A 27,856-nucleotide genomic window follows, 5' to 3' on the forward strand; every position below is an offset into this window, starting at 1 on the left:
TCCAGAAATGGAACTTAATTTAACCATAAGACACGTCTTTATTGAGGGTAAATTCAGGTATTAGAGCAACAAAAGGACAGAAATACAAACAGATACATTGAGAAAGGTAAAACATTATAATTATTATTATACAATTAAACATTAAAAGAACTAATTTCTTGATCTGACAACACATATGATACGAAATTAAAGTAAAACATTGAATGAAAAGGCACAAAAGATAAAACTACATGATCAACAAGGCCAGAAATCATAAATGTCCCAATTCAGGAATTGGTTGTTACGGGGTGTGCAAAGCATAGTTGAAAACCTCAACAAATAAAGTCTGCCATATACGACATTGTAGTAATATTACATTAGTTTCATTTATATAACAAACAATTTGCAAAAACTTTCAAAATCAAGAAATTTTACACTCAAAATAGAAAACAATGCAAAATATATACAATATACCGTGTGGCATCTATGTGTATGTACAAAAAGATCTGTAAGGAAACAGAAACGGCAGGTAAGGATTTAACAATATTTTACCAGCACAATTTTATTTTCTTCTTGTGGGATTATCGTCCTTTTTTTTCTCTTTTCAGTTCATGAAATCAGCCGTATTCTGAGCACTGAACAGGAGCTGAGCTGAATGGACCACAGGAGGAATGTTTTTTTAAGACTGAGTAGCAGAGCTGTATTTTCAGATCACATACATGAATTGTCTTTTTAAAAAAATAATTTTAAACATTAAAAATGCTAATCTCCAGTAATTAAAAAACTTTCTTTACACAAATGTGTTGATTTTAATAAAAAAAGATGACTACATCCTGTTTAACTTGAGCCCATTTTTTATGCTTTGATTCTATTTTTGTAGATGTTTGTTGCACGTAACTGCTGTGATCATGACTTGATGCCGCTCTGATAATGTGCTGTCGACACTGAATCCATAAGAAACAGCAAAAGAATCTACAATACAAAAAAATACACTGATAATAGAGTACATTTGATTGGATGTTAATGTTCAACAATAATCACTTAACTTGTAAGTCTTTTGGCATTAGCATACAACATTCTATATAATCTTTTTTCCATATTAAAAAAAACAAAAGGTTTTATTTACACTCAATGGTCACACTCAGAAAAAGAAAAGACTATGGGCCCCTTTGACAGATCTGTGGCACATGGTAAAACTGCATGACCACGGTGCATCCCGGTCATGTTTTCGGGTGTCTGAGCGCATGTATTCGAGACAGAGTCTTGGTGTTGGGTCGGACTGGAGTTTTTGGCTCGTGCAGCGTTCTAGCAGGAAACACCAACGCTCCCTGAGGTGAAGCAGGTGTGGGAAGACCTAGCAGTGAGCGTGTCCTCATCTACTGGCCTCACAGGAACAGTAGCACTATCCCTTAAGATGTATAATAATGTTAGGAGTTCGACTGTCCTCTGTCCTATCAGCAACTCAGTTGTGGATAAATGCAAATTACAAAGTACATTTGCTACTTACACAACTGAGCTGGGCGTGAAAAGTACAACCATGGGGGCATAGTTCTTCTAGTCTTCTCGGTCCCCAGACCAGCCACACCTTGCCAAAAGCAGTATGATGTCAGGAGACAAGAGACACGAAAGCTTTCTTTCCCTTCCATCAGCAACTCCATTTCACTGCATATGGGCGATTACACTGAGCAAATGTGGTCTGAACCAGCCCTTCTCTGTGCAACTTACAATCTGAATATGTGTCCTTAAACTAGCAGAGACATACGACACCCACAGATGGGCACAAGAAGCTTTGCTCTGAACACAATGTCTGTGCTGGCCGTGGATAGGACAACTATATCCTTAGTCTTTTGGCATTCTCAGACTGACTGCACCTCGTCAAAAGCAGTATAATGATGACAAGGGAAACAAAAGTTTGCCATCTCAGAGTCTGATCTCCCATCAACAACTCCATTTGATTGCATTTGAGCAAATGCACCCTGAACCCACCTAGTATGTGCAACTTATTATCTCAATCATTTGTCTTTTAATCGCAGGAAAATTCTTTGCCAATGCCTTGAGACAAGGTTCTTGGTGGTCAAGAGTTCAATGGGCCTGACCACCCATCATTTTAAGACCTTTTTAAGACCTTGGGCGCTCAGCTGGGTGCAAGTACTTTTCACCCAGTTTTATTTCTGCATACTCAACGCTGGCGCTGGGTGTGGAAAGGACAACTATGCACTCGTCTTCTGGCATCACCAGATCTGCTGCACCTCTCCAAAAGTGGTATAATGATGTCAGGAGACAATGGAAACAAAAGCTTGCATTCTCATGGTCCTCCCTCCCATCAACAACTCCATTTGACTGCATATGAGCAAGTGGATTGAGCAAATGCACCCTGAACCCACCTAGTATGTGCAACTTGTTATCTCAATCATTTGTCATTTAATCGCAGGAAAATTCTACGCCAAAGCCTTTAGACAAGGTTCTTGGTGGTCAAGAGTTCAATGCGCCTACAATGGGCCTGACCACACATCATTTTAAAGCCAGTAAGACCTTGGGCGCTCAGCTGGGTGCAAGTACTTTTCGGCCATTTCCATTGCTACATTCTCAAAGTTGGCGCTAGACGTCGAAAGGACAACAATGCCGAAGGCGGTTTAATGATGTCAGGAGGTAAACAAAAGCTCACCGTCTCCCCCTCTCTGTCCCATCAGCAACTCAATTCAATATCATATTAGCCAATGCACTGGTATTTAACTGAAGACTCACAACATAACAAGCACAATGGAACTGAGTTGTGAACCAGCCAACGTAGTCAGTAATGCTTCCTTTCAATTGGAGGATAAACAAGGTCTAACATCAGGCCTAAGAACGATTTATGTTTTATATCGGGCACAAAGACAGAGGAGTTAAATGGCTTCGTCCTTATCCTGAAGGCAGGATAGACGGGCTCAGTGAAGGTGGTGTTGACGGTGTGAAGGTGGGTAATTTTATCAGAGGATATTTCGTAGAAGGACAGAGTGCCAGCAGGCCAGTCCAGGTACACTCCCACTCTGTTTGAGGTGGGGACAGAAATGGGTGCTCTTTTGTTACTGTGCAGCACAGAGTAACCTTTATCAGAGCAGCTCAGACTCCAGGACTGATCATTGCCTCCGAGACAGCTGTCTTCACCTTCCCCCTTCCTTTTGATTCCCTTGTACGTCACTGCTATATAAACTCGTCCTGCCCACTCGACCTCCCAGTAACAGCGACCAGTCAGACTGTTTTTACACAGCAGCTGCTTCCAGTAGGAAAATCTCTCTGGATGTTCAGGATATGTCTGGTTCTCTTTCCCGACTGTCAACTTCTTGTTCTTGTCTGACAGTATGAGCTTTTTGTGTGCTGTGTTTGGGTCCACTTTGAGTTCACAAGCATCTGAAGGAGAGAACAAAATTAAAAACAGCAGCAGTTGTTGTTTGACAAATGAAGTGTTTCATTTTTATTCTTAATTTTTTTAGGAATGGCTTTTCCAACATCTGTTCCTTTAATGACGTGAAAGTGGTTGCCTGAAGTTATTTGCTATGAGAAGCTGCAGATGCTTGGTTCTCCATGGTTCATGGTTGGCCAACCCTGTCCTGTCAATTAAAATCCATTTTGTATAACTTCTACTCATTAATAAAATCAAAACTTACACTTTCTCAGACCAGGTTTCATTGACTGCGATCCTCCATGGTCCAACCTGGTGCAAAAACAAAGCCACGTCAGCACTTTTCAAAAACAAGGGATGCTTCTGTTGAAGAGAGATATTTTGACCCCCGACACAAAGAAACTCTACCTACACTCTTGTCAGTCCCTACCTGACAGTGTATGATCTCTGCAGACCAGAAGAAAGCTGCTTCCCTCCTGAGTCTCCTGGATTATTGTAGCTCAGGTCCAGCTCTCTCAGGTGGGAGTGACTGGATCTTAGAGCAGAAGCCAGAGAAGCACAGCCTGCCTTTGTGATCAGACAGCCCGAGAGCCTGTAAACACACCAACACACAGCATACTGAGCAGGATATTCGAAACGTCCTTCTCTCTGGTCCACCTGGAGGAACCCAAGGTGTTCCCAGGCCAGAAGAGATTTATGATCCCTCCAGTGAGTTCTGGGTCTTCCCCTGGGTCTTCTCCCTGTTGGACTTAGTTTTCAACGCAAAGAAGAATTTACTCCGAGCTCCCTCCAGATGTCCAACCTCCTTACCATGTCTTTAAGGCTGAGCCCAGCCACCATACCACCATGAGGAATGTCCTTTTGTCTTCTTGTATCTGCAATCTCATTCTTTCGGTAACAGCAAAAACCTCATGACCACAGGTGAGGTTTGGAAGTAGATGAACCATCCAAATCTGAGGTTCAATGGGATAGACCAGGCCTAAACCTGGTTGCTCATATTCTTATCCCTAACTTCCACTCAACCTGCATATATGTGTTTTTTTGCTGAACTGAACCGACAGTCCAACCTTCTGGCCTGCAAGTTCCTGGGTGCATCTTACTAAGTTATCCAGGCCTCCCACCACTACCATACAGCAATGGCCGAAAGCCTCTGTCTCTTGTAGGAGCCCTACTCCAGCCCTGATCTGACCAATCCCTGTGTGGCCAATGTGGGATAGCTGATGTAATTTTAACTAAAGTTGGTGACCACTTCGAATCCCTGTAACAGCGGCATCCACCAGTTCCTCCCACCAAATTCAAATTAGTTTTGAACATCAAAGTTCACTGTTGATGTCAAAGTGGCGACAAACATGCTTCTGTACACATTTGGATAGACCCATGTTCCAATCAGAGGAACATTCCTTTTGATGGACGCCAGTTCTTCAATTGAAATTTTACCAAATCATGTAGAAAATCAGGCAAACATTCCTTCCAACTAAGTGGAGTTGTTAGTTCTTCTTTAAGAGAAAATATGCCATTCAACCATATCATTAAAGACTCATGCAATTTCAGACTCAACAGAACGTTGACCAACATGGTTGAAAATTCCTTAACAGAACCTGTATTCAGTCAATGTATCTCACACCTCACATATTAGATAGACATGGTTGTATTTGGATCGACCAGTGCTAGGTAAGCTGGAAATCTACCTTAATGGAGGGAGGACCAGATGCATTCCAGATGCTTTTAATGTAAATATCAAAGTCCATGAAGTTCTCAAGAACAAGAGGAGCACCTTGTTGTCCTCAACATATAGCTTATATTTACAATCCAAGTTATGAGTGCCATGTTTACAGTTCATTCATTAGACGCAGCTGTTTACCACCATCGCTGGTCCACTAAAGTTACTGTGAAATTAGAAGTTTTATATATTGGGTTATCCCACAACAATCCTCTCATAAGCACAGATTTGAACAGTCAGTTGAACAGTACTGACCTGAGAACCTCCAGTGTACAGTGTGGACTCTCAAGTCCAGCACAGAGCAGCTTGACTCCTGAATCTTGCAGGTCGTTGTTACTCAGGTCCAGTTCTCTCAGATTACAGGAAGGGGAGCTGAGAACTGAAGACAGAGCTTCACAGCTTCTCTGGGACAGGTTGCAACCACTAAGCCTGAAAAAAGAATCGGCGACAAAAAGAGATCGTGTTATTTTAGTCCATTTTTAATGTATTCAATTTATGTCATTGTTTTTTTAACCTACAGAGCTTTAGTGGAAGCTTTGACAACTGGTAACAGCCTCAGAAGAGCTTCCTCTGAAGCAGAGTATTTCTTCAGGTCAAACACGTCCAGGTCTTCTTCTGATGACAGTAAGATGAAGGCCAGAGCTGACCACTGAGCAGGAGAGAGTTTGTCTGTAGAGAGGATTCCTGAAGTCAGGGACCATTGGATCTCCTCCACTAGAGAAGAGTCCTTCACTTCATTCAGACAGTGAAACAGATTGATGCTTTTCTCTGGAGACAGATGTTCATTGATCCTCTTCTTGATGTACTGGGCTGTGCTCTGATTGGTTTGAGAGCTGTTCCCTGTCTGTGTAAGCAGGCCGCGTAGGCGAGACTGATTTGTCTGCACAGAAAGACCCAGAAGGAAGCGGAGGAACAAATCCAGATGTCCATTTGGACTCTGTATGGCCTTGTCCACAGCACTCTGGTAGAAAAGTTCAGATCTGTCGCTGAACAATCTAGACCACAGTGAAGCTGGTTGCTCCTCTGACAGCAGATTGACACCTGACTTGAAGAATGTCAGATGAACATGAAGAGCAGCCAGAAACTCCTGAACACTCAGATGGACAAAGCAGAACACCGTGTCCTGGTACAGTCCTCTCTCCTCTTTAAAGATCTGTGTGAACACTCCTGAGTACACTGAGGCTGCTCTGATATCGATACCACACTCTGTCAGGTCTGACTCATAGAAGATCAGGTTTCCTTTCTGCAGCTGCTCAAAAGCCAGTTTTCCCAGAGAGTCAATCATCTTCCTGCTCTCTGGACTCCAGTGTTGATCTGTCTCAGCTCCTCCATCATACTTGATGTTCTTCAGTTTGGACTGAACCACCAGGAAGTGGATGTACAACTCAGTGAAGGTCTTGGGCAGCTGTCCTCCCTCTCTAGTTTTCAACACATCTTCAAGAACTGTAGCAGTGATCCAGCAGAAGACTGGGATGTGGCACATGATGTGGAGGCTTCGTGACGTCTTGATGTGGGAGATGATTCTCCTGGCCTGCTCCTCATCTCTGAATCTCCTCCTGAAGTACTCCTCCTTCTGAGGGTCAGTGAACCCTCTGACCTCTGTCACTAGGTCAACGCACTCAGGGGGGATCTGACCTGCTGCTGCTGGTCGTGTGGTAATCCAGATGTGGGCAGAGGGAAGGAGTTTCCCTCTGATGAGGTTTGTCAGCAGCACATCCACTGAGGTGGACTCTGTGACATCAGTCAGGATCTCATTGTTGTGGAAGTCCAGAGGAAGTCGACACTCATCCAGACCGTCAAAGATGAACAGAACCTGGAACTCTTCAAACCTGCAGATTCCTGCTTCTTTGGTTTCAGTGAAGAAGTGATGAACAAGTTCCACCAGACTGAACTTCTTCTCTTTCAGCACATTCAGCTCTCTGAAGGTGAATGGAAACATGAACTGTATGTCCTGGTTTGCTTTGCCTTCAGCCCAGTCCAGAGTGAACTTCTGTGTTAAGACTGTTTTCCCAATGCCAGCCACTCCCTTTGTCATCAGCGTTCTGATTGGTTTATCTGTTCCAGGTGAGGCCTTAAAGAGGTCTTTGCATAGGATTGTTGTTTCCGGTCTGTCTTGTTTCTTAGATGCTGTTTCAATCTGTCTGACTTCATGTTCACAATTGACCTCAGCTGTCCCCCCCTCTGTGATGTGGAGCTCTGTGTACATCTGATTCAGTAGGGTTGGATGTCCTAGTTTAGAAACCCCCTCAAACACATATTGGAACTTCTCTTTCAGGTTGGATTTGAGTTTACAGCGACATACTGGAGCAAGAGTTCCTGCAAGGAAACATGATAAATAGTTCAATTATGACATTAGATTGTACATGTCTATTGCAAGAATCTGGAAATATAAAGGCAATACAGAGTTGAAGTTCAATTCTGAGCTTCAGAAGATTGTTGGCCTGCAATAACAACTCGTTTTTGCTCGCTTCTAGGTCAAATGTGGTGGCTAGTTGCCCAAATTTGATTGGATATCTTTAAATAATCGCTCCATGTTCAAGATAAGTCCACAAAAAAGGTTCACAGAGAGACAGAAGTGCTGACAGTATTTTAAATAGGTGATTCAGTCATAGTTTAATGTTTACCAAAGGTTATCGTTACATTGTCTGAGCAAAGTTTTGGGGACTTTACCAGTGAAAACTTACCAACCGATTCTTACCAACTTCATTGCATCAGCTGGAAAAACTGCTATATACAGTGTGAGATCTGATAAAGGTGTTTGCACAGAAGAATTAAGATTATTATGATATTTTCTTCTCTACTGAAAGGCCTCTTACTGTTCTGCAGACAGATGGCCAGCTCCTCCAGCTTCAGTGTCCTCATGAACTGCAGTGTGAGCTTCAGAAATACCTCTCTGTTACAGCTCTGCTCTTCATCTTCCTCATCAGTCATCTCCTCCACTTCACACTGGCCCCCTGAACATTCTTCTTCACTCAGAACCTTTTCAAACTTCTTAAGCTCGTTCTCCATAAAAGCAACCATGTTTTCCTTAAGAAGCTGTAACAAAACAATATTCACTTAACTTTCAGTTTCATGAAACTTTAAACAGACATTTTGCATCTGAGAGGCAAAACTTCTTCAAGATCTTCAACCAAGTGCAGTTGCTTTTTGGATTGAATTTAGAATGAGCATGACCTGAAAGACTGAGTAAGTATTTATTTTATTTGTGGCTGCTGTAGTCGGTCAGTGTGATTGTACATTACACACCATGAATATGGAGCCCAGGTCTGGTTTACTGCCACTGAAAACCTCTGATGTCTCCTGTTGGACTCTGTGAAGAAAACATGATCCACTTAAGATTGTTACAAATGATTACAACAGACGGACACTTAGCAGACCGATTAATGTATGCAGTACTGTTAGAGTGGTGTCATACTATATATAGATACCCCTAAAAAGAGTATTTGTGCTGAAAAGCTCTGCTGACTCACTTTGAATTTGAATCTTGACGACTGAAAGTAACAGGCTCACGCATGGACCAGTCACTCTTTAGGGACATACCGCTTGGTACGGGAGAATCTGCTCTGTCCTGCTGCGTCCTTAGTTTCAATGGGTCACTAAAAAATACAAAGAGAATTAAATGAACATTTGTGCTTTACGGTTCTGCTGAATAACCTAGAAATGTAATCTTACCTTTTGAAAGTAACAGGCTCACCCATGGACCAGTCACTCTTTAAGGACATACCGCTTGGTACAGGAGAATCTGCTCTTTCATGTTCAGTCCTGAAAAAAATGGAACATTGACAGGACATTAAGACAAATGAGTGAAAATGTGTGCTTTAAAGTTTTGCTGACTTACTTATAAAATTGGCTCTTACCTTTTGAAAACAACAGGCTCACCCATGGACCTGTCACTCTTTAAGGACACACTACTTGGTAAAGGAGAGTCTTCTCCTTCGTGTTCAGTCCTTAATTTAAATGGGTCGCTGAAAAAGACAAAGAGAATTTATAGAACATTTGAGCTTTAAAGTTTTGCTGACGTGCTTAAAAATGTAATCTTACTTTTCAAAAACAATGGGGTGACCCATGGACCTGTCACTCTTTATGGACACGCCGCTTGGTACAGGAGAATCTGCTCTGTCCTGCTGCGTCCTGAAAGAAATGACGCATTTACAGAATACAGTGGTATGACGGTAAGTATGATGGATTCCATGTCTGTGAAGAAATACTATAGTGTGTGTTACAAGCAAGCAGCCTCCGAGACTGAATATTGAAGCCTCCGCATAAGAGAAACAAACTGTAATTCATTTAATGACCACCTGAGGCTGGATCAAAGGCAAGTAAAGGCTTCTTCAGTTCTAAACTGACTGGTGGAGCTAGAAATATAAGCCTCTGTGGGTCATTAATACGTATAGATAGATTAAGCTTCAAATTACCAATACAGTTTCTTCTCTTTGTGATCGGAGGAATAAACTCCAGCTGACTATATACATACGTTCTGGCACTGCCCTTCTTTAAGTACATATTGGTCAGAAATGTTTGTTGCGTTATCCAAGGTCACAGGGAAAAATATTGTTCAGAATGCTCTTACTGCTCTGTTTGGTGTGTTGCCCCCTACACTTTGTCTTCCCTCAAATAAAAAGGACCTGGTAGCATTCTCAACCCTGCTGGCCAGGAGGCTGATTCTGCTGAGATGGAAATCCTCAGCTCCACCTAACATGTGAACTGGATTAAAGAGGTGCTTCATTTTCTTGAACTGGAAAAAATCAGACTAACCCTGTCTGGATCTGAGAGGACCTTTGAAAAAACTTGGAACCCCTTTTTGTCATATGTCAAAGGCACAGAATCTCATCTTAACCTGGTCTGAGAACCTAGCCTGAAAAACCCTGCGATATTTCACCTACTTTTTCTATTAACCCTGTTTTCTATTTTTTTTTCCTTTTTAAGGGGATATGTGCCAGGGGAGGGGTACGGGTGGGGATGGGGGGTCTAATTGTTAACTGTTTGTTTGTATGTATGTGTTTCTCTTGTTCTTATTGTTAAAAAAAAACACATTCTGTGCTTACATTATTGAATGGAACTATTATTAATACGTAAAAGCAATAAAGAAGGTTAATAAAAAAAAGCTTCAGATGACCATGACCTGGATGACTGAGAACCTTCACAGACATAACTTCAATAACGTTTGTGTACATACAGTTCGACTTTAAAATGTAATCAAAAACTAATCAGGATTGTTACAAGAAGCTAATCGCTTTGAATCCAAGGACCGAACTGTCATGGTACTGAACGACGTTACATCCTCTCCTCACTGAAAAAGCAGGTTTTACACAGTACTCAGACTTTTCTGGATCGAGACAGTGTACACATTTTAAGCTGAGCTCTGGCATGGAAAGTTCAGGATCTTGATCTTACCCCTCAGGTGGGTCCTGGCTCTCATGTTCCTCAGACAGAGTGGTGTCGGAGGCTGGGACTCCCTCATCCTTCTCTTCAGGCTTACTCATGGTTTAATTACAACAGTGATCAACTCTGTCCATAATGTCCATGAGAAACCTAACAAAGGTTTGTGACATTAGAAAAAATGTTTAATAAGAAGTATTCAGATATTTTCATTCAGCAATCAACAATCCAATAATCATAATTGTCAATTCCAAAAATAGCAGCCAAACACCAAATGGTCTTGTTCCAGCCTCTCCAAAGGGAGTGTAATAAAACAGTGAAAGATAACACCAAGGCAAGTGTGGTGCTGTTATCAACCTCCACATATAACTAATAACATAAAATCCTATTTTATACACAGAATAAATGTTTTAGAACTCAATTCTTTATCTGCAACACAGTAATGTTAAGATTAGAAGTGAAAGTACTGAGGTCACCTCAATCTGTAGCGCTTTCTTTTTACTGACCTCAGCTGTCTACCCCTTTATTTTTTATTTGGTTATTGTATCTTTCCCACTGAAACAAAGTCAATAAAAAACATTTAATTCATATGTGTCTCAAAAGCAAATCAGGAAAGTTCACTTTTGGTGTCTCAATCAACTGTCAACGCTCAACATCACAACTAAATGACAACGCTAAATGATGTGAAATTAAGGCCAGCCTCTGTTTTGTGCAGATGGAGTCTCTGATTATATCCTTGGCCTGTCTGTCTTCTTGCCCTGTCGGCCTGGCACATATTAACATTTTTAACTTCCTGTTCAACTTGTTGGTTAGTCAAACGTTTTTCTTTAAAAAAAAAGTAATGCTTTGTTTGCCTATGTTTTAACATCTTTCACACACCATTTCTTGCTATTTAGAGCCTGTATTAAAGTGAATTAAGATCAATTTCAGTGTCTTTGCCCACTTTTCAACAAGTGAGGGGGCGGAAAAAAAGTGCCCCCAAAACGCACTTATTTTGAATTACAAACAGAGATTTGAGCTTTTATTAACGGTATTCATTAACGTTAACAGTGACATATTAGAAGCACCGATGTATGACAAATTGTTACCTGTTTCTTACATTACCTTTTCAGCACAGAGGTGTTTTGCTTCGAGAGAACGGAGAAACTAAAGTATAAAACATCAGGAAATGACCGCGTGACGCCTTTTCTTTTCCTTATGGCGAACAGTGGTGTAGTCTACGTGATATACGCCGTACAACACGCTTTTATTCATAAAATTCACTTTGTGCGCTCTGTCTGTTACGACGCTCTTACGGACTCTTGGACCATGTCTTTCCATCGACCGTGACAGTATGTCACCTTACGTTACCAAGGAAACAAGTTTAGTTTTTTTAAAAAACTTTATTCACAACTTTACAAATACAGACAAATAAGGCACAATGCTTTATGTACAGCATAAGACAAAGTTTTGCCTCAGGTTGAGCATACAAATAAAATAAAAAGAACAGACAAATTATTTAACTGACATACAAATATAACTGAAAGGAAGCGCTATCTCATATTAACTTCAAATGTTCAAGTAGAGAAAACAATTTTCTGGCTTTCTTGTCTTTTACCAGTCTAAGTGACTTACTTAAGAGCTGTAACTCCTTCTTCCAATGGTTCAAGCAAGGTCTATTCTTACAGTATCTACATTTATGTATGAAGAACTTCCCTAGCAGCAATAACGCATTTAAAAAACAAAATCCAAGTCCTTGTTTTCAATGAAAATACCAAACTTAACTGTCTTTACTGTCAGAGGTGCAATTCAATCGCCCTGGACTGTAGCCAGCCCTGCATATCGCTCCAGAAAGACTGCACTGATTAACAATCAACGAATAAATGTTCAAGCAAAACACAGTTGCTTGGCGGCCATTTTTCTGGCTCGTCGATAGCTATGTAGCGTTTCATGTTTCAGATTGGCTAACTTAAATGTGTAGAATAACCAGAGATATGAAACAAAAGCAAACCCAGAAAGCTCTCTTTCAGTGTTTTCATAAGCCCGATGGCCCTGAAGCTGCTGCAGCTTTGGGTGAAACGGCTAACGTTACGAAAAGTACAGAAAGGGAGCCTGATACCTGTTGTCAGATGAGAGGGGAAGAGATACTGCCACTGCTGCTGTTGCTGTTTGTGTATGTCCAGTAATCAACAGAATGCAATGTTTTGATCCACTGTATATGGTAAACAGTGATACAAGTTACAAGTTACGCCCTTGTTCCTTTTAGATGAGAGCTGGACCTGTGGAGTGGGAGTAAGGCGAGGAATGTAAAAGCAGGCATCTTTGGTTAGGAGTGGAGAACCAGAAAGTTAGGTAAATATCAGCCAACATGCAAAGCTGGTATAAAAAATTGAAATGAATCTTAATCTGGTAAAGGTGCATTACTTTCATGCATTTACACAATGTTTTATACAGAGGAACATGGAGATGTTTAGCCTGTCTAGTATGATAATTCTGCAACTGTGAATTGTTAACAAAATAATATCTGTAAATAACTATTTAAAGACAAATGTACAGATTTGGACAATGTTTATAAAAAACAGTGAACAACTGCAATTTCAGAAAGAGAGCTGCACTTGGTGCAACAGAGTTGGAAAAAGTAGCCAATCTAATAAACGTTTTTTGCAGCCGTAATATTCTTTGGAGGTAAGTTGGAAAGGCACTTGCCCATACCATATTACAGTATGATAAATATGGATACTGGAACTGTAATATAATGCTAAGAAAGTGTGAATAAGTTATGAATAAGAATGTTGTTTACAAAACTCCTTATTTTTCTTAAAAGCCAGAGAGATTTAATGACCTTTTTGAAGACAAAACCAACCTGTTCTCTCCAACTGAGTCTGTGATCAATACCCAAAAAACATGTTGATGAAACTTTGATAATTTCATCATTGTAAGTTTTTTGATCACTGGCTTGTTTATTAATAACTGCAAATACCTGCAAATAAAGTGAAATGAGATGTTTTGATATTTAAAGACAGCTAATTTGTTTGAAATCATTATTTGAAAGATCATGATTTATTTCTCTAACGAGAGTTGTTAAATCTCTTGTAAAAGACTGACATGTAGGGATGTAGGCTGTTTGGAGTAGGCTGGTTACCAGCAGTTGTGATTAACACCATGGATGTGCTATCAGACACAATTAAGCCCATGAAGACCAAGAGTCCACTTCATTTGTCTTTATTTCAAGGGGTTGCAGAGGATGACACCAATTGTCTCTGGTTTTATATCTAAACAGAAATATACAATGGGTATTCAATATAATTATCACAGCAACTAAAACTTACACAATTGTAAATACATTTAGTATAAACTCAGGATAAAAAAAATCTAACATCTGATTCCCATCCTCCTGATGAGCCACTCCTCCTACTTCCTTTTTCCGCTCAAAGGAAAGCTCCTCCTCCAGACCTACTCTTCACAACATCTCTATTTGAAACAAAAAGGTTGGTGTCATCTGCAAGAAGCAATGGGACTGTAGCTAGAGACACCACATCAATATCATTTATATAAATAAGAAATAATAAGGGTTCTAATATGGATCCTCGAGGTACACCATATTGCATACGATTCCTTTTTGACTCATGACCATTAAAAAACATATTTTCTATTAAGAGCAGTTACTTAGCCACTGTACCATGAAAGCCATAAACATTTCTGAGAGCAAAATTGCATGGTCAACTGTATTCAGTGCTTTTCATAGGTCTGAAAATATAGCAATTGCAAACTCATTATTGTCCAAAGCTGAATATAGTCTGTCCGTAAATTCTTCATGGAGACAAAGACACCTCATGGGCATGGGCGACACATTTGTGTGTGTGTGTGTGTGTGTGTTGTGACAGTTTGACTTTTGGTGTCTTTGTTTTATTTTGTTTGGGTTGCCAGCCAGGTTTCTCTCCTGGCACTTAAGATAAGTCAGTCAGTTTTGTTTAAATCAAACCTCACAATGGATGAACACATAAAATGGACACCCACAATAAATGACAAAGCCCCACCCGCCAAGAACAACACAAACTCAAATTCCTCAGTTGCAAATCAGTGTATTAAAGCGCAAAACAACAAATCCCACCATCCCAAAATCCACAAAGTAATATCAAACAGTCCAACTCAAAATTCCACTTCGGGTTTTCTTTGTTTTCTGTACTCTTCTGTTTATGTCCAAATAAAAAAATATAAAGTTACATTTTTCAACTCAAAGTTCAAGTTCAGTAAAAAGAAAACAAGTAACAAAACAAACAAAAAAACCTTCAGGCAAAAAATAATGGGTGCTTACTTCAGTCAGTCCAGTTCAGTCAAATGGGAAATCCAGTTCGGGTTTTTGGCTGTGAATGCCAGTTCTGACGAGCAACAGCGTAACAGGGTGATCCAGGAGGGTTATTTCAGACGGAGGACAGATGACGACGGTGAATGAAACATACGGGATTACACGACCTTACTGTCTTCAGTCGGTAAGATGAGCGTTTGCTCCGACCGTCCGCACTGCTTCTGCCTTTTCTTTCTCCTCAACACTGACGGGGAAATAAGGGGTTTGAAAGGTGGCGCGAGCCAGGGACGAATCCGTGAGTGCGTTGTGAAAATGGGTGTATCCAGGGTGTGTATGTGCGTGCAATCCTTTTGGATGAAATCCAAATTGTCACAGTGTGTGTGTGTGTGTGTGTGTGTGTGTGTACTTCTGTACTTTTACAGTAAACTTAATAAGTGATAGGATTGAGTTTGAGAGGAGTAAAGGAGTTAGCTAATGGCAATCAGCTAAAGCTAATTTGCTAACGCCAGGGCTATATTGGTTAGGAAGCGGTGCATTCATAACTTTCTGTAACTTTAATAGGACTCGTGATGCCAATTTTTGCTAGCAAAAAAAACCGCTTTATTGTCACTGAAAGGGCATAAGTATCCCAAATGTGCTGTAATTTAGATTTCCTTTCAAACTCTTGGATGCAAGATTTTACCTTCTAACCTAATTTAATCCAGTGTACATTCATATTTTTTTGGTGGATATTTTCATTCTGTTTTTTGGTCATGAGACCAGTTTCGCTGTCTAGGAATCATCAGACGCCCCATCTTCAACACATTTACAGTTTGTAGATAATCTGAGCTCTAGTGAGATGGAAAAATCCATAATAAAGAATATCATAATACACATTTTCAAATACTGACCGTTTTAAAACAACTCATTCATAAATAAACAACATGCAATTATAGAATATTGTATATGTGCGTTTAATTTTTTTGGTTGGTTCTAATATTTGCTTCCTCTCTCAGATTGTTTCCAGGCACAGCTACTCAGTTTGCCCTGTGACTGTGAGGTCGCCAGTTTCTCTTTCAAACAGGTGAGTTTAAATGTTTTCATTAATTCTGTCAAAGTAGTGGTACTTCAGTTCTCTGCAAGATAAGTCTTTATTGATCCCCACTGGGCAAATTAAAATGTTACAATAACACAAGGACAGAAATACAAACAGATACATAGAGAAAGGTCAAAAATTATTATTATACAATAAAATATACGCAATACAAGAATTGGATTCTTGACCTTTCAACTCATGCCGACACTAAATGAAAATTAAAAAAATGAATGAAAAGGGACAAAAGATAAAACTATCTACATCTGGAGGCTCAACAAGACCAAAAATCATACATTTATAAATTCAGCAATTACTATGGGGTGTGCAAAACATAGTTGAAAACCTCAACATAAATTAAATATTAAAAAAAAACATTCTAATGGAAAAAAAAAAAATATGAATCCTATATCAATTTGATGTCTGTTTTATGAATTGTATGATAATACATGACCATATCACTCGATTGCAGAAGAGAAATAAAGTTTGCCGTGTTTGACATTGTAGAAATATTACATTAGTTTCATTAATATAACAAACAATTTGCAAAAAGTTTCATAATCAAGAAATTTTACACTCAAAATAGAAAACAATGCACAATATATACAATATACCGTGTGGCATCTATGTGTATGTACAAAAAGATCTGTAAGGAAACAGAAACGGCAGGTAAGGATTTAACAATATTTTACCAGCACAATTTTATTTTCTTCTTGTGGGATTATCGTCCTTTTTTTTCTCTTTTCAGTTCATGAAATCAGCCGTATTCTGAGCACTGAACAGGAGCTGAGCTGAATGGACCACAGGAGGAATGTTTTTTTAAGACTGAGTAGCAGAGCTGTATTTTCAGATCACATACATGAATTGTCTTTTTAAAAAAATAATTTTAAACATTAAAAATGCTAATCTCCAGTAATTAAAAAACTTTCTTTACACAAATGTGTTGATTTTAATAAAAAAAGATGACTACATCCTGTTTAACTTGAGCCCATTTTTTATGCTTTGCTTTTTGTAGATGTTTGTTGCACGTAACTGCTGTGATCATGACTTGATGCCGCTCTGATAATGTGCTGTCGACACTGAATCCATAAGAAACAGCAAAAGAATCTACAATACAAAAAAATACACTGATAATAGAGTACATTTGATTGGATGTTAATGTTCAACAATAATCACTTAACTTGTAAGTCTTTTGGCATTAGCATACAACATTCTATATAATCTTTTTTCCATATTAAAAAAAACAAAAGGTTTTATTTACACTCAATGGTCACACTCAGAAAAAGAAAAGACTATGGGCCCCTTTGACAGATCTGTGGCACATGGTAAAACTGCATGACCACGGTGCATCCCGGTCATGTTTTCGGGTGTCTGAGCGCATGTATTCGAGACAGAGTCTTGGTGTTGGGTCGGACTGGAGTTTTTGGCTCGTGCAGCGTTCCAGCAGGAAACACCAACGCTCCCTGAGGTGAAGCAGGTGTGGGAAGACCTAGCAGTGAGCGTGTCCTCATCTACTGGCCTCACAGGAACAGTAGCACTATCCCTTAAGATGTATAATAATGTTAGGAGTTCGACTGTCCTCTGTCCTATCAGCAACTCAGTTGTGGATAAATGCAAATTACAAAGTACATTTGCTACTTACACAACTGAGCTGGGCGTGAAAAGGACAACCATAGGGGCATAGTTCTTCTAGTCTTCTCGGTCCCCAGACCAGCCACACCTTGCCAAAAGCAGTATGATGTCAGGAGACAAGAGACACGAAAGCTTTCTTTCCCTTCCATCAGCAACTCCATTTCACTGCATATGGGCGATTACACTGAGCAAATGTGGTCTGAACCAGCCCTTCTCTGTGCAACTTACAATCTGAATATGTGTCCTTAAACTAGCAGAGACATACGACACCCACAGATGGGCACAAGAAGCTTTGCTCTGAACACAATGTCTGTGCTGGCCGTGGATAGGACAACTATATCCTTAGTCTTTTGGCATTCTCAGACTGACTGCACCTCGTCAAAAGCAGTATAATGATGACAAGGGAAACAAAAGTTTGCCATCTCAGAGTCTGATCTCCCATCAACAACTCCATTTGATTGCATTTGAGCAAATGCACCCTGAACCCACCTAGTATGTGCAACTTATTATCTCAATCATTTGTCTTTTAATCGCAGGAACATTCTCTGCCAATGCCTTGAGTCAAGGTTCTTGGTGGTCAAGAGTTCAATGGGCCTGACCACCCATCATTTTAAGACCTTTTTAAGGGTGCACAGATGGGTGCAAGTACTCTGAGCCCAGTTTTATTGCTGCATACTCAACGCTGGCGCTGGGTGTGGAAAGGACCACTATGCACTCGTCTTCTGGCATCACCAGATCTGCTGCACCTCGCCAAAAGTGGTATAATGATGTCAGGAGACAATGGAAACAAATGCTTGCATTTTCATCGTCCTCCCTCCCATCAACAACTCCATTTGACTGCATATTAGCAAGTGCATTGAGCAAATGCACCCTGAACCCACCTAGTATGTGCAATTTATAATCTCAATAATTTTTTAATCGCAGGAAAATTATACACCAAAGCCTTTAGACAAGGTTCTTGGTGGTCAAGAGTTCAATGCGCCTACAATGGGCCTGACCACACATCATTTTAAAGCCAGTAAGACCTTGGGCGCTCAGCTGGGTGCAAGTACTTTTCGGCCATTTCCATTGCTACATTCTCAAAGTTGGCGCTAGACGTCGAAAGGACAACAAGGCCGAAGGCGGTTTAATGATGTCAGGAGACAGGGGTAAACAAAAGCTCACCGTCTCCCCCTCTCTGTCCCATCAGCAACTCAATTCAATATCATATTAGCCAATGCACTGGTATTTTGGAGGAAAAACAAGGCCTAACATCAGACCTGAGGCCGATTTGTGTTTTATATCGGGCACAAAGACACTGAGGAGTTAAATGGCTCCGTCCTTATCCTGAAGGCAGGATAGACGGGCTCAGTGAAGGTGGTGTTGACGGTGTGAAGGAGGGTAATTTTATCAGAGGAGATTTTGTAGAAGGACAGAGTGCCAGCAGGCCAGTCCAGGTACACTCCCACTCTGTTTGAGGTGGGGACAGAAATGGGTGCTCTTTTGTTACTGTGCAGCACAGAGTAACCTTTATCAGAGCAGCTCAGACTCCAGGACTGATCATTGCCTCCGAGACAGCTGTCTTCACCTTCCCCCTTCCTTTTGATTCCTTTGTACGTCACTGCTATATAAACGTGTCCTGCCCACTCGACCTCCCAGTAACAGCGACCAGTCAGACTGTTTTTACACAGCAGCTGCTTCCAGTAGGAAAATCTCTCTGGATGTTCAGGATATGGCTGGTTCTCTTTCCCGACTGTCAACTTCTTGTTCTTGTCTGACAGTATGAGCTTTTTGTGTGCTGTGTTTGGGTCCACTTTGAGTTCACAAGCATCTGAAGGAGAGAACAAAATAAAAACAGCAGCAGTTGTTGTTTGACAAATGAAGTGTTTAATTTTTATTCTTAATTTTTTTAGGAATGGCTTTTCCAACATCTGTTCCTTTAATGACGTGAAAGTGGTTGCCTGAAGTTATTTGCTATGAGAAGCTGCAGATGCTTGGTTCTCCATGGTTCATGGTTGGCCAACCCTGTCCTGTCAATTAAAATCCATTTTGTATAACTTCTACTCATTAATAAAATCAAAACTTACACTTTCTCAGACCAGGTTTCATTGACTGCGATCCTCCATGGTCCAACCTGGTGCAAAAACAAAGCCATGTCAGCACTTTTCAAAAACAAGGGATGCTTCTGTTGAAGAGAGATATTTTGACCCCCTGACACAAAGAAACTCTACATACACTCTTGTCGGTCCCTACCTGAGAGTGTATGATCTCTGCAGACCAGAAGAAAGCTGCTTCCCTCCTGAGTCTCCTGGATTATTGTAGCTCAGGTCCAGCTCTCTCAGGTGGGAGTGACTGGATCTTAGAGCAGAGGCCAGAGAAGCACAGCCTGCCTTTGTGATCAGACAGCCCGAGAGCCTGTAAACACACCAACACACAGCATACTGAGCACGATATTCGAAACGTCCTTCTCTCTGGTCCACCTGGAGGAACCCAAGGTGTTCCCAGGCCAGAAGAGATTTATGATCCCTCCAGTGAGTTCTGGGTCTTCCCCTGGGTCTTCTCCCTGTTGGACTTACTTTTCAACGCAAAGAAGAATTTACTCCGAGCTCCCTCCAGATGTCCAACCTCCTTACCATGTCTTTAAGGCTGAGCCCAGCCACCATACCACCGTGAGGAATGTCCTTTTGTCTTCTTGTATCTGCAATCTCAGTCTTTCGGTAACAGCAGAAACCTCATGACCACAGGTGAGGTTTGGAAGTAGATGAACCATCCAAATCTGAGGTTCAATGGGATAGACCAGGCCTAAACCTGGTTACTCATATTCTTATCCCTAACTTCCACTCAACCTGCATATATGTGTTTTTTTGCTGAACTGAACCGACAGTCCAACCTTCTGGCCTGCAAGTTCCTGGGTGCATCTTACTAAGTTATCCAGGCCTCCCACCACTACCATACAGCAATGGCTGAAAGCCTCTGTCTCTTGTAGGAGCCCTACTCCAGCCCTGGTCTGACCAATCCCTGTGTGGCCAATGTGGGATAGCTGATGTAATTTTAACTATAGTTGGTGACCACTTCGAACCCCTGTAACAGCTGCATCCACCAGTTACTCCCACCAAATTCAAATTAGTTTGGAACATCAAAGTTCAAGTGGCGACAAACATGCTTCTGTACACATTTGGATAGACCCATGTTCCCATCAGAGGAACATTCCTTTTGATGGACGCCAGTTCTTCAATTGAAATTTTACCAAATCATGTAGAAAATCAGGCAAACATTCCTTCCAACTAAGTGGAGTTGTTACTTCTTCTTTAAGAGAAAATATGCCATTCAACCATATCATTAAAGACTCATGCAATTTCAGACTCAACAGAACGTTGACCAACATGGTTGAAAATTCCTTAACAGAACCTGTATTCAGTCAATGTATCTCACACCTCACATATTAGATAGACATGGTTGTAATTGGATCGACCAGTGCTAGGTAAGCTGGAAATCTACCTTAATGGAGGGAGGACCAGATGCATTCCTCAGAGCAAAAATGACCAGAGTTCACAAATGCATCTGCTCCCCAGGCAGCTTTTAATGTAAATATCAAAGTCCATGAAGTTCTTAAGAACAAGAGGAGCACCTTGTTGTCCTCAACATATAGCTTATATTTACAATCCAAGTTATGAGTGCCATGTTTACAGTTCATTCATTAGACACAGCTGTTTACCACCATCGCTGGTCCACTAAAGTTACTGTGAAATTAGAAGTTTTATATATTGGGTTTTACCACAACAATCCTCTCATAAGCACAGATTTGAACAATCAGTTGAACAGTACTGACCTGAGAACCTCCAGTGTACAGTGTGGACTCTCAAGTCCAGCACAGAGCAGCTTGACTCCTGAATCTTGCAGGTCGTTGTTACTCAGGTCCAGTTCTCTCAGATTACAGGAAGGGGAGCTGAGAACTGAAGACAGAGCTTCACAGCTTCTCTGGGACAGGTTGCAACCACTAAGCCTGAAAAAAGAATCAGCGACAAAAAGAGATCGTGTTATTTTAGTCCATTTTTAATGTATTCAATTTATGTCATTGTTTTTTTAACCTACAGAGCTTTAGTGGAAGCTTTGACAACTGGTAACAGCCTCAGAAGAGCTTCCTCTGAAGCAGAGTATTTCTTCAGGTCAAACACGTCCAGGTCTTCTTCTGATGACAGTAAGATGAAGGCCAGAGCTGACCACTGAGCAGGAGAGAGTTTGTCTGTAGAGAGGATTCCTGAAGTCAGGGACCGTTGGATCTCCTCCACTAGAGAAGAGTCCTTCACTTCATTCAGACAGTGAAACAGATTGATGCTTTTCTCTGGAGACAGATGTTCATTGATCCTCTTCTTGATGTACTGGGCTGTTCTCTGATTGGTTTGAGAGCTGTTCCCTGTCTGTGTAAGCAGGCCGCGTAGGCAAGACTGATTTGTCTGCACAGAAAGACCCAGAAGGAAGCGGAGGAACAAATCCAGATGTCCATTTGGACTCTGTATGGCCTTGTCCACAGCACTCTGGTAGAAAAGTTCAGATCTGCCTCCAAACAACTTAGACCACAGTGAAGCTGATTGCTCCTCTGACAGCAGATTGACACCTGACTTGAAGAATGTCAGATGAACATGAAGAGCAGCCAGAAACTCCTGAACACTCAGATGGATGAAGCAGAACACCTTGTCCTGGTACAGTCCTCTCTCCTCTTTAAAGATCTGTGTGAACACTCCTGAGTACACTGAGGCTGCTCTGATATCGATGCCACACTCTGTCAGGTCTGACTCATAGAAGATCAGGTTTCCTTTCTGCAGCTGCTCAAAAGACAGTTTCCCCAGAGACTCAATCATCTTCCTGCTCTCTGGACTCCAGTGTTGATCTGTCTCAGCTCCTCCATCATACTTGACATTCTTCAGTTTGGACTGAACCACCAGGAAGTGGATGTACAACTCAGTGAAGGTCTTGGGCAGCTGTCCTCCCTCTCTAGTTTTCAACACATCTTCAAGAACTTCAGCAGTGATCCAGCAGAAGATTGGGATGTGGCACATGATGTGGAGGCTTCGTGACGTCTTGATGTGGGAGATGATTCTGCTGGCCTGCTCCTCATCCCTAAATCTCCTCCTGAAGTACTCCTCCTTCTGAGGGTCAGTGAACCCTCTGACCTCTGTCACTAGGTCAACGCACTCAGGGGGGATCTGACCGGCTGCTGCTGGTCGTGTGGTAATCCAGATGTGGGCAGAGGGAAGGAGTTTCCCTCTGATGAGGTTTGTCAGTAGCACATCAACTGAGCTGGACTCTGTGACATCAGTCAGGATCTCATTGTTGTGGAAGTCCAGAGGAAGTCGACACTCATCCAGACCGTCAAAGATGAACAGAACCTGGAACTCTTCAAACCTGCAGATTCCCGTTTCTTTGGTTTCAGTGAAGAAGTGATGAACAAGTTCCACCAGACTGAACTTCTTCTCTTTCAGCACATTCAGCTCTCTGAAGGTGAATGGAAATGTGAACTGTATGTCCTGGTTTGCTTTGCCTTCAGCCCAGTCCAGAGTGAACTTCTGTGTTAAGACTGTTTTCCCAATGCCAGCCACTCCCTTTGTCATCAGCGTTCTGATTGGTTTATCTGTTCCAGGTGAGGCCTTAAAGAGGTCTTTGCTTTGGATTGTTGTTTCCGGTCTGTCTTGTTTCTTAGATGCTGTTTCAATCTGTCTGACTTCATGTTCATAATTGACCTCAGCTGTCCCCCCCTCTGTGACGTGGAGCTCTGTGTACATCTGATTCAGTAGGGTTAGATGTCCTAGTTTAGAAACCCCCTCAAACGCATATTGGAACTTCTCTTTCAGGTTGGATTTGAGTTTACAGCGACATACTGGAGCAAGAGTTCCTGCAAGGAAACATGATAAATAGTTCAATTATGACATTAGATTGTACATGTCTATTGCAAGAATCTGGAAATATAAAGGCAATACAGAGTTGAAGTTCAATTCTGAGCTTCAGAAGATTGTTGGCCTGCAATAACAACTCGTTTTTGCTCGCTTCTAGGTCAAATGTGGTGGCTAGTTGCCCAAATTTGATTGGATAACTTTAAATAATCGCTCCATGTTCAAGATAAGTCCACAAAAAAGGTTCACAGAGAGACAGAAGTGCTGACAGTATTTTAAATAGGTGATTCAGTCATAGTTTAATGTTTACCAAAGGTTATCATTACATTGTCTGAGCAAAGTTTTGGGGACTTTACCAGTGAAAACTTACCAACCGATTCTTACCAACTTCATTGCATCAGCTGGAAAAACTGCTATATACAGTGTGAGATCTGATAAAGGTGTTTGCACAGAAGAATTAAGATTATTATGATATTTTCTTCTCTACTGAAAGGCCTCTTACTGTTCTGCAGACAGATGGCCAGCTCCTCCAGCTTCAGTGTCCTCATGAACTGCAGTGTGAGCTTCAGAAATACCTCTCTGTTACAGCTCTGCTCTTCATCTTCCTCATCAGTCATCTCCTCCACTTCACACTGGCCCCCTGAACATTCTTCTTCACTCAGAACCTTTTCAAACTTCTTAAGCTCGTTCTCCATAAATGCAACCATGTTTTCCTTAAGAAGCTGTAACAAAACAATATTCACTTAACTTTCAGTTTCATGAAACTTTAAACAGACATTTTGCATCTGAGAGGCAAAACTTCTTCAAGATCTTCAACCAAGTGCAGTTGCTTTTTGGATTGAATTTAGAATGAGCATGACCTGAAAGACTGAGTAAGTATTTATTTTATTTGTGGCTGCTGTAGTCGGTCAGTTTGATTGTACATTACACACCATAAATATGGAGCCCAGGTCTGGTTTACTGCCACTGAAAACCTCTGATGTCTCCTGTTGGACTCTGTGAAGAAAACATGATGATTAATGTAGGCAGTTCTGTTAGAGAGATGTCATATTATAGTGATTCCCCTACACAGAGTATTTGTGCTGAAAAGCTCTGTTGACGCACTTTGGAACTGGATCTGGCCTGAAAACAATCGGGTGACCCATGGACCTGTCACTCTTTATCAACACGCTGCTTGGTACAGGAGAATCTCCTCTTTCATGTTCAGCCCTGAAAAAAATTGAATATTGAGAGGACATTAAGACAATTTATCGAAAATTAGTGCTAAACTTTTGTTGACTTGCTTATAAACTGAATCCTACCTATTGAAAACAATCGGGTGACCCATGGACCTGTCACTCTTTACAGACACAGGGCTTGGTAAAGGAGAGTCTCCTCTTTTCTGTTCAGTCCTTAATTTAAATGGGTCGCTGAAAAAGACAAAGAGAATTTATAGAACATTTGAGCTTTTAAGTTTTGCTGACGTGCTTAAAAACGTAATCTTACTTTTCAAAAACAATGGGGTGACCCATGGACCTGTCACTCTTTATGGACACGCCGCTTGGTCCAGAATAATCTTTTCTTTCTTGCTCAGGCCTGAAATAAAACGGAACATTGACAAGAAAAAAAGACAAATTAATGGAAAATTTGTTCAAAAAACTTTTGTTGACTTGCTTATAAACTGAATCCTACCTATTGAAAACAATCGGGTGACCCATGGACCCGTCACTCTTTACAGACACAGGGCTTGGTAAAGGAGAGTCTCCTCTTTTCTGTTCAGTCCTTAATTTAAATGGGTCGCTGAAAAAGACAAAGAGAATTGATAGAACATTTGCGCTTTAATGTTTTGCTGACGTACTTAGAAATGTAATCTTACCTTTCAAAAACAATGGGGTGACCCATGGACCTGTCACTCTTCATGGACACGCCGCTTGGTCCAGGAGAATCTGCTCTGTCCTGCTGCGTCCTGAAAGAAATGACGCATTTACAGAAGACAGTGGTATGACGGTAAGTATGATGGATTCCATGTCTGTGAAGAAATACTATAGTGTGTGTTACAAGCAAGCAGCCTCCAAGACTGAATATTGAAGCGAACAAGCTCCAGCTGACTATATACATACGTTCTGGCACTGCCCTTCTTTAAGTACATATTGGTCAGAAATGTTTGTTGCGTTATCCAAGGTCACAGGGAAAAATATTGTTCAGAATGCTCTTACTGCTCTGTTTGGTGTGTTGCCCCCTACACTTTGTCTTCCCTCAAATAAAAAGGACCTGGTAGCATTCTCAACCCTGCTGGCTTCATTTTCTTGAACTGGAAAAAATCAGACTAACCCTGTCTGGATCTGAGAGGACCTTTGAAAAAACTTGGAACCCCTTTTTGTCATATGTCAAAGGCACAGAATCTCATCTTAACCTGGTCTGAGAACCTAGCCTGAAAAACCCTGCGATATTTCACCTACTTTTTCTATTAACCCTGTTTTCTATTTTTTTTTCCTTTTTAAGGGGATATGTGCCAGGGGAGGGGTACGGGTGGGGATGGGGGGTCTAATTGTTAACTGTTTGTTTGTATGTATGTGTTTCTCTTGTTCTTATTGTTAAAAAAAAACACTTTCTGTGCTGACATTATTGAATGGAACTATTATTAATACGTAAAAGCAATAAAGAAGGTTAATAAAAAAAAGCTTCAAATGACCATGACCTGGATGACTGAGAACCTTCACAGACATGACTTCAATAACGTTTGTGTACATACAATTCGACTTTAAAATGTAATCAAAAACTAATCAGGATTGTTACAAGAAGCTAATCGCTTTGAATCCAAGGACCGAACTGTCATGGTACTGAACGACGTTACATCCTCTCCTCACTGAAAAAGCAGGTTTTACACAGTACTCAGACTTTTCTGGATCGAGACAGTGTACACATTTTAAGCTGAGCTCTGGCATGGAAAGTTCAGGATCTTGATCTTACCTCTCAGGTGGGTCCTGGCTCTCATGTTCCTCAGACAGAGTGGTGTCGGAGGCTGGGACTCCGTCCTGCTTCTCTTCAGGCTTACTCATGGTTTAATTACAACTGTGATCAACTCTGTCCATAAATTCCCCCAGATCTTTTTATTCCATTAAAGTAGCAAAACAGTCCAGCCTTTAAATCTTAAACAGGATTATTTTCTATGATATAATCATAAGTTAAGCAGGAAGTAAAGTGTAGGTAGTCTAATAATCCAATGATAATTATTTACAAGGCAAAAATAGCAAAACACCAAACTGTTCCAGGAATCCAGCCTCTCTAAAGGGAGTGTTGGCTCCTTGTATTTGTTTTATATGGTTCTAATCCAAACATCAAGGACCTTTGGACTTTGGGTTGGACACACTGAAACAGTAAACAGTGGAAGATAACACCCAGGCAAATGTGGAGCTGAAATGTGGAGCTCTAGAATAGAACAGAAGAGAACATATGTTAATTGCCAGAGGCACAGGTACAGGATGGTACATTGAAATTTGGTGTGTGTTGCTCCAAACGTCAGCTTTATAAACTATAAAAGATAGAAGAGCGACTACTTTATATGTAATCAATAACATACAATCATATTTGATAAACTGAATGTTTTATAACTAGATACTCTCAGAATAAAAGTGAAAGTACTTACCGAGGTCACCTCAATCTGCACTTTCTTTTTGCTGGCCTCAGCTGTCCACCACTTAACTAACTGCTAACTAACAAAACTAACTGCAAGTGCGTCACTTTTGCCTGCTTTTTATTCCTGTCTCTAATTACATATCCTCTGCCCGTCTGTCATGTTAGCCCTTCTCCACAACACATTTTAACTTCCTGTTCAACTTGTTTTGTAAGTCAAATGTTTATGTCTCCAAAACAAAGTCTTGCTCTCATGCTGTCCTTTGTTTTTACACCTTCACATATTCTAGTCTACTGTTCAATTCATTTATTATTATCCCCACTGATGTCAGCTTTTCCTCTTCTCTTCTGATACTTCTCACAACTAGACATTAATATTGTTTTTAACCCTGTTGCACTATTGATTTCTTTACTGTCACACCTCAACATGACCAGACCCACATTCATGTTATTTCTATTTTTAATAACTTAACTTGGTCATATCATAGTTACAGCTGGAATAATATGAGATGTTTTATTAACTGTGCTCAAATGTTAATCTGTCAAAGCACACCAGTTAAAGTATAAAATGAAATTCGTCCACCTGACCATGAATGTTTAGGTTTTTATACCTTACTGTGTAATGACGTGTCCCTACGAGAACGCTACCCTGTGTCTGATCTGACTACTTCATAGTGTACAACAAAGGAGAATTCAGGACATTGGTAACACAACAAAATCACCACTAAAGGTGGAGTACGGCTTTAGAAGTGCGTAAAAAGGATCATTATTTGTATTGCAAACATTAGAGATTTAAACGTTTTATAAACATTATTTAGCATTAACAGTAGCATTAAATATGCAGAAGCATCAAAGTCTGAAACCGAGTTACCTGTTTGTTACATTACCTTCTCAGCGCTTTTCGTGCTTCGAATGGAGTAAGGGAAGA

At 40.8% G+C, this 27,856-nt stretch overlaps 3 protein-coding genes and 1 long non-coding RNA gene across 8 annotated transcripts in view; 2 read left to right on the top strand and 2 right to left on the bottom strand.

Annotated features, from left to right (window-relative positions):
• The window catches only part of LOC138584248 (uncharacterized), a 38,039-nt gene that overhangs the window by 4,031 nt on the left and 6,152 nt on the right, over positions 1 to 27,856 (top strand). Inside the window, exon 8 of one of the 2 annotated variants that reach the window (XM_069656436.1) lies at positions 588 to 806. The exons of the other annotated variant lie outside the window; for it this stretch is intronic. Within the exon in view, the coding sequence (XP_069512537.1) occupies positions 588 to 611 (24 nt within the window). The 3' untranslated portion in view covers positions 612 to 806. Of the gene's footprint in view, positions 1 to 587; positions 807 to 27,856 lie in introns of those variants that run through there. 2 annotated transcript variants of the gene reach the window in all.
• LOC138584242 (protein NLRC3-like) lies at positions 34 to 11,736 on the bottom strand. 2 transcript variants are annotated; one of them, XM_069656421.1, is made up of 13 exons: positions 11,565 to 11,736; positions 10,476 to 10,613; positions 9,123 to 9,212; positions 8,939 to 9,046; positions 8,754 to 8,843; positions 8,552 to 8,677; positions 8,328 to 8,391; positions 7,898 to 8,117; positions 5,600 to 7,397; positions 5,337 to 5,510; positions 3,792 to 3,953; positions 3,627 to 3,673; positions 34 to 3,369 (listed from the first exon to the last, which is right to left on the bottom strand). In XM_069656421.1, exons 2-13 carry the CDS (start codon positions 10,562 to 10,564, stop codon positions 2,771 to 2,773), a joined length of 3,567 nt encoding a protein of 1,188 aa, XP_069512522.1. In that variant the 5' UTR covers positions 10,565 to 10,613; positions 11,565 to 11,736; the 3' UTR covers positions 34 to 2,770. The 2 variants fall into 2 exon arrangements, with proteins under 2 accessions (XP_069512522.1, XP_069512524.1); XM_069656423.1 differs by lacking the exons at positions 34 to 3,369; positions 3,627 to 3,673; positions 3,792 to 3,953 and adding an exon at positions 5,189 to 5,247.
• Positions 14,855 to 16,784, top strand: LOC138584257 (uncharacterized). Its single transcript, XR_011305439.1, has 3 exons — positions 14,855 to 14,929; positions 15,741 to 15,808; positions 16,566 to 16,784. It is a non-coding gene; the product is annotated as an uncharacterized lncRNA (long non-coding RNA).
• LOC138584241 (NLR family CARD domain-containing protein 3-like) lies at positions 15,738 to 27,855 on the bottom strand. Of its 3 annotated transcripts, none has more exons than XM_069656420.1 (14): positions 27,816 to 27,855; positions 26,266 to 26,724; positions 25,172 to 25,261; positions 24,988 to 25,095; positions 24,802 to 24,891; positions 24,618 to 24,725; positions 24,421 to 24,525; positions 24,249 to 24,312; positions 23,819 to 24,038; positions 21,521 to 23,318; positions 21,258 to 21,431; positions 19,682 to 19,843; positions 19,516 to 19,562; positions 15,738 to 19,259 (listed from the first exon to the last, which is right to left on the bottom strand). In XM_069656420.1, the coding sequence occupies exons 2-14, from the start codon at positions 26,352 to 26,354 to the stop codon at positions 18,727 to 18,729; spliced, it is 3,588 nt and encodes a 1,195-aa protein (XP_069512521.1). In that variant the 5' UTR covers positions 26,355 to 26,724; positions 27,816 to 27,855; the 3' UTR covers positions 15,738 to 18,726. The 3 variants fall into 3 exon arrangements, with proteins under 3 accessions (XP_069512521.1, XP_069512520.1, XP_069512519.1); XM_069656419.1 differs by lacking the exon at positions 27,816 to 27,855 and adding an exon at positions 26,942 to 27,807; XM_069656418.1 differs by lacking the exon at positions 27,816 to 27,855 and having other exon boundaries at positions 26,266 to 27,807.

This window comes from Semicossyphus pulcher, unplaced genomic scaffold (genome assembly GCF_022749685.1).
Source record: "Semicossyphus pulcher isolate SPU_LCO1_2020_fin unplaced genomic scaffold, fSemPul1.0.p SCAF_9, whole genome shotgun sequence".
In the NCBI taxonomy this organism is placed as follows: Eukaryota; Metazoa; Chordata; class Actinopteri; order Labriformes; family Labridae; genus Semicossyphus; species Semicossyphus pulcher.

Excerpts from the sequence above, each read along its gene's own strand:
- LOC138584242 (XM_069656421.1), bottom strand. The coding sequence starts at position 10,564 with ATGAGTAAGCCTGAAGAGAAGGATGAGGGAGTCCCAGCCTCCGACACC. Across the intron at positions 8,392-8,551 it reads CGTCAAGATTCAAATTCAAA|AGTCCAACAGGAGACATCAG; the intron begins GTGAGTCAGCAG and ends TTTTCTTCACAG. Across the intron at positions 5,511-5,599 it reads AAAGCTTCCACTAAAGCTCT|GCTTAGTGGTTGCAACCTGT; the intron begins GTAGGTTAAAAA and ends TTCTTTTTTCAG.
- LOC138584241 (XM_069656420.1), bottom strand. The coding sequence starts at position 26,354 with ATGAGTAAGCCTGAAGAGAAGCAGGACGGAGTCCCAGCCTCCGACACC. Across the intron at positions 25,262-26,265 it reads AGCCAGGACCCACCTGAGAG|GACGCAGCAGGACAGAGCAG; the intron begins GTAAGATCAAGA and ends CATTTCTTTCAG. Across the intron at positions 21,432-21,520 it reads AAAGCTTCCACTAAAGCTCT|GCTTAGTGGTTGCAACCTGT; the intron begins GTAGGTTAAAAA and ends TTCTTTTTTCAG.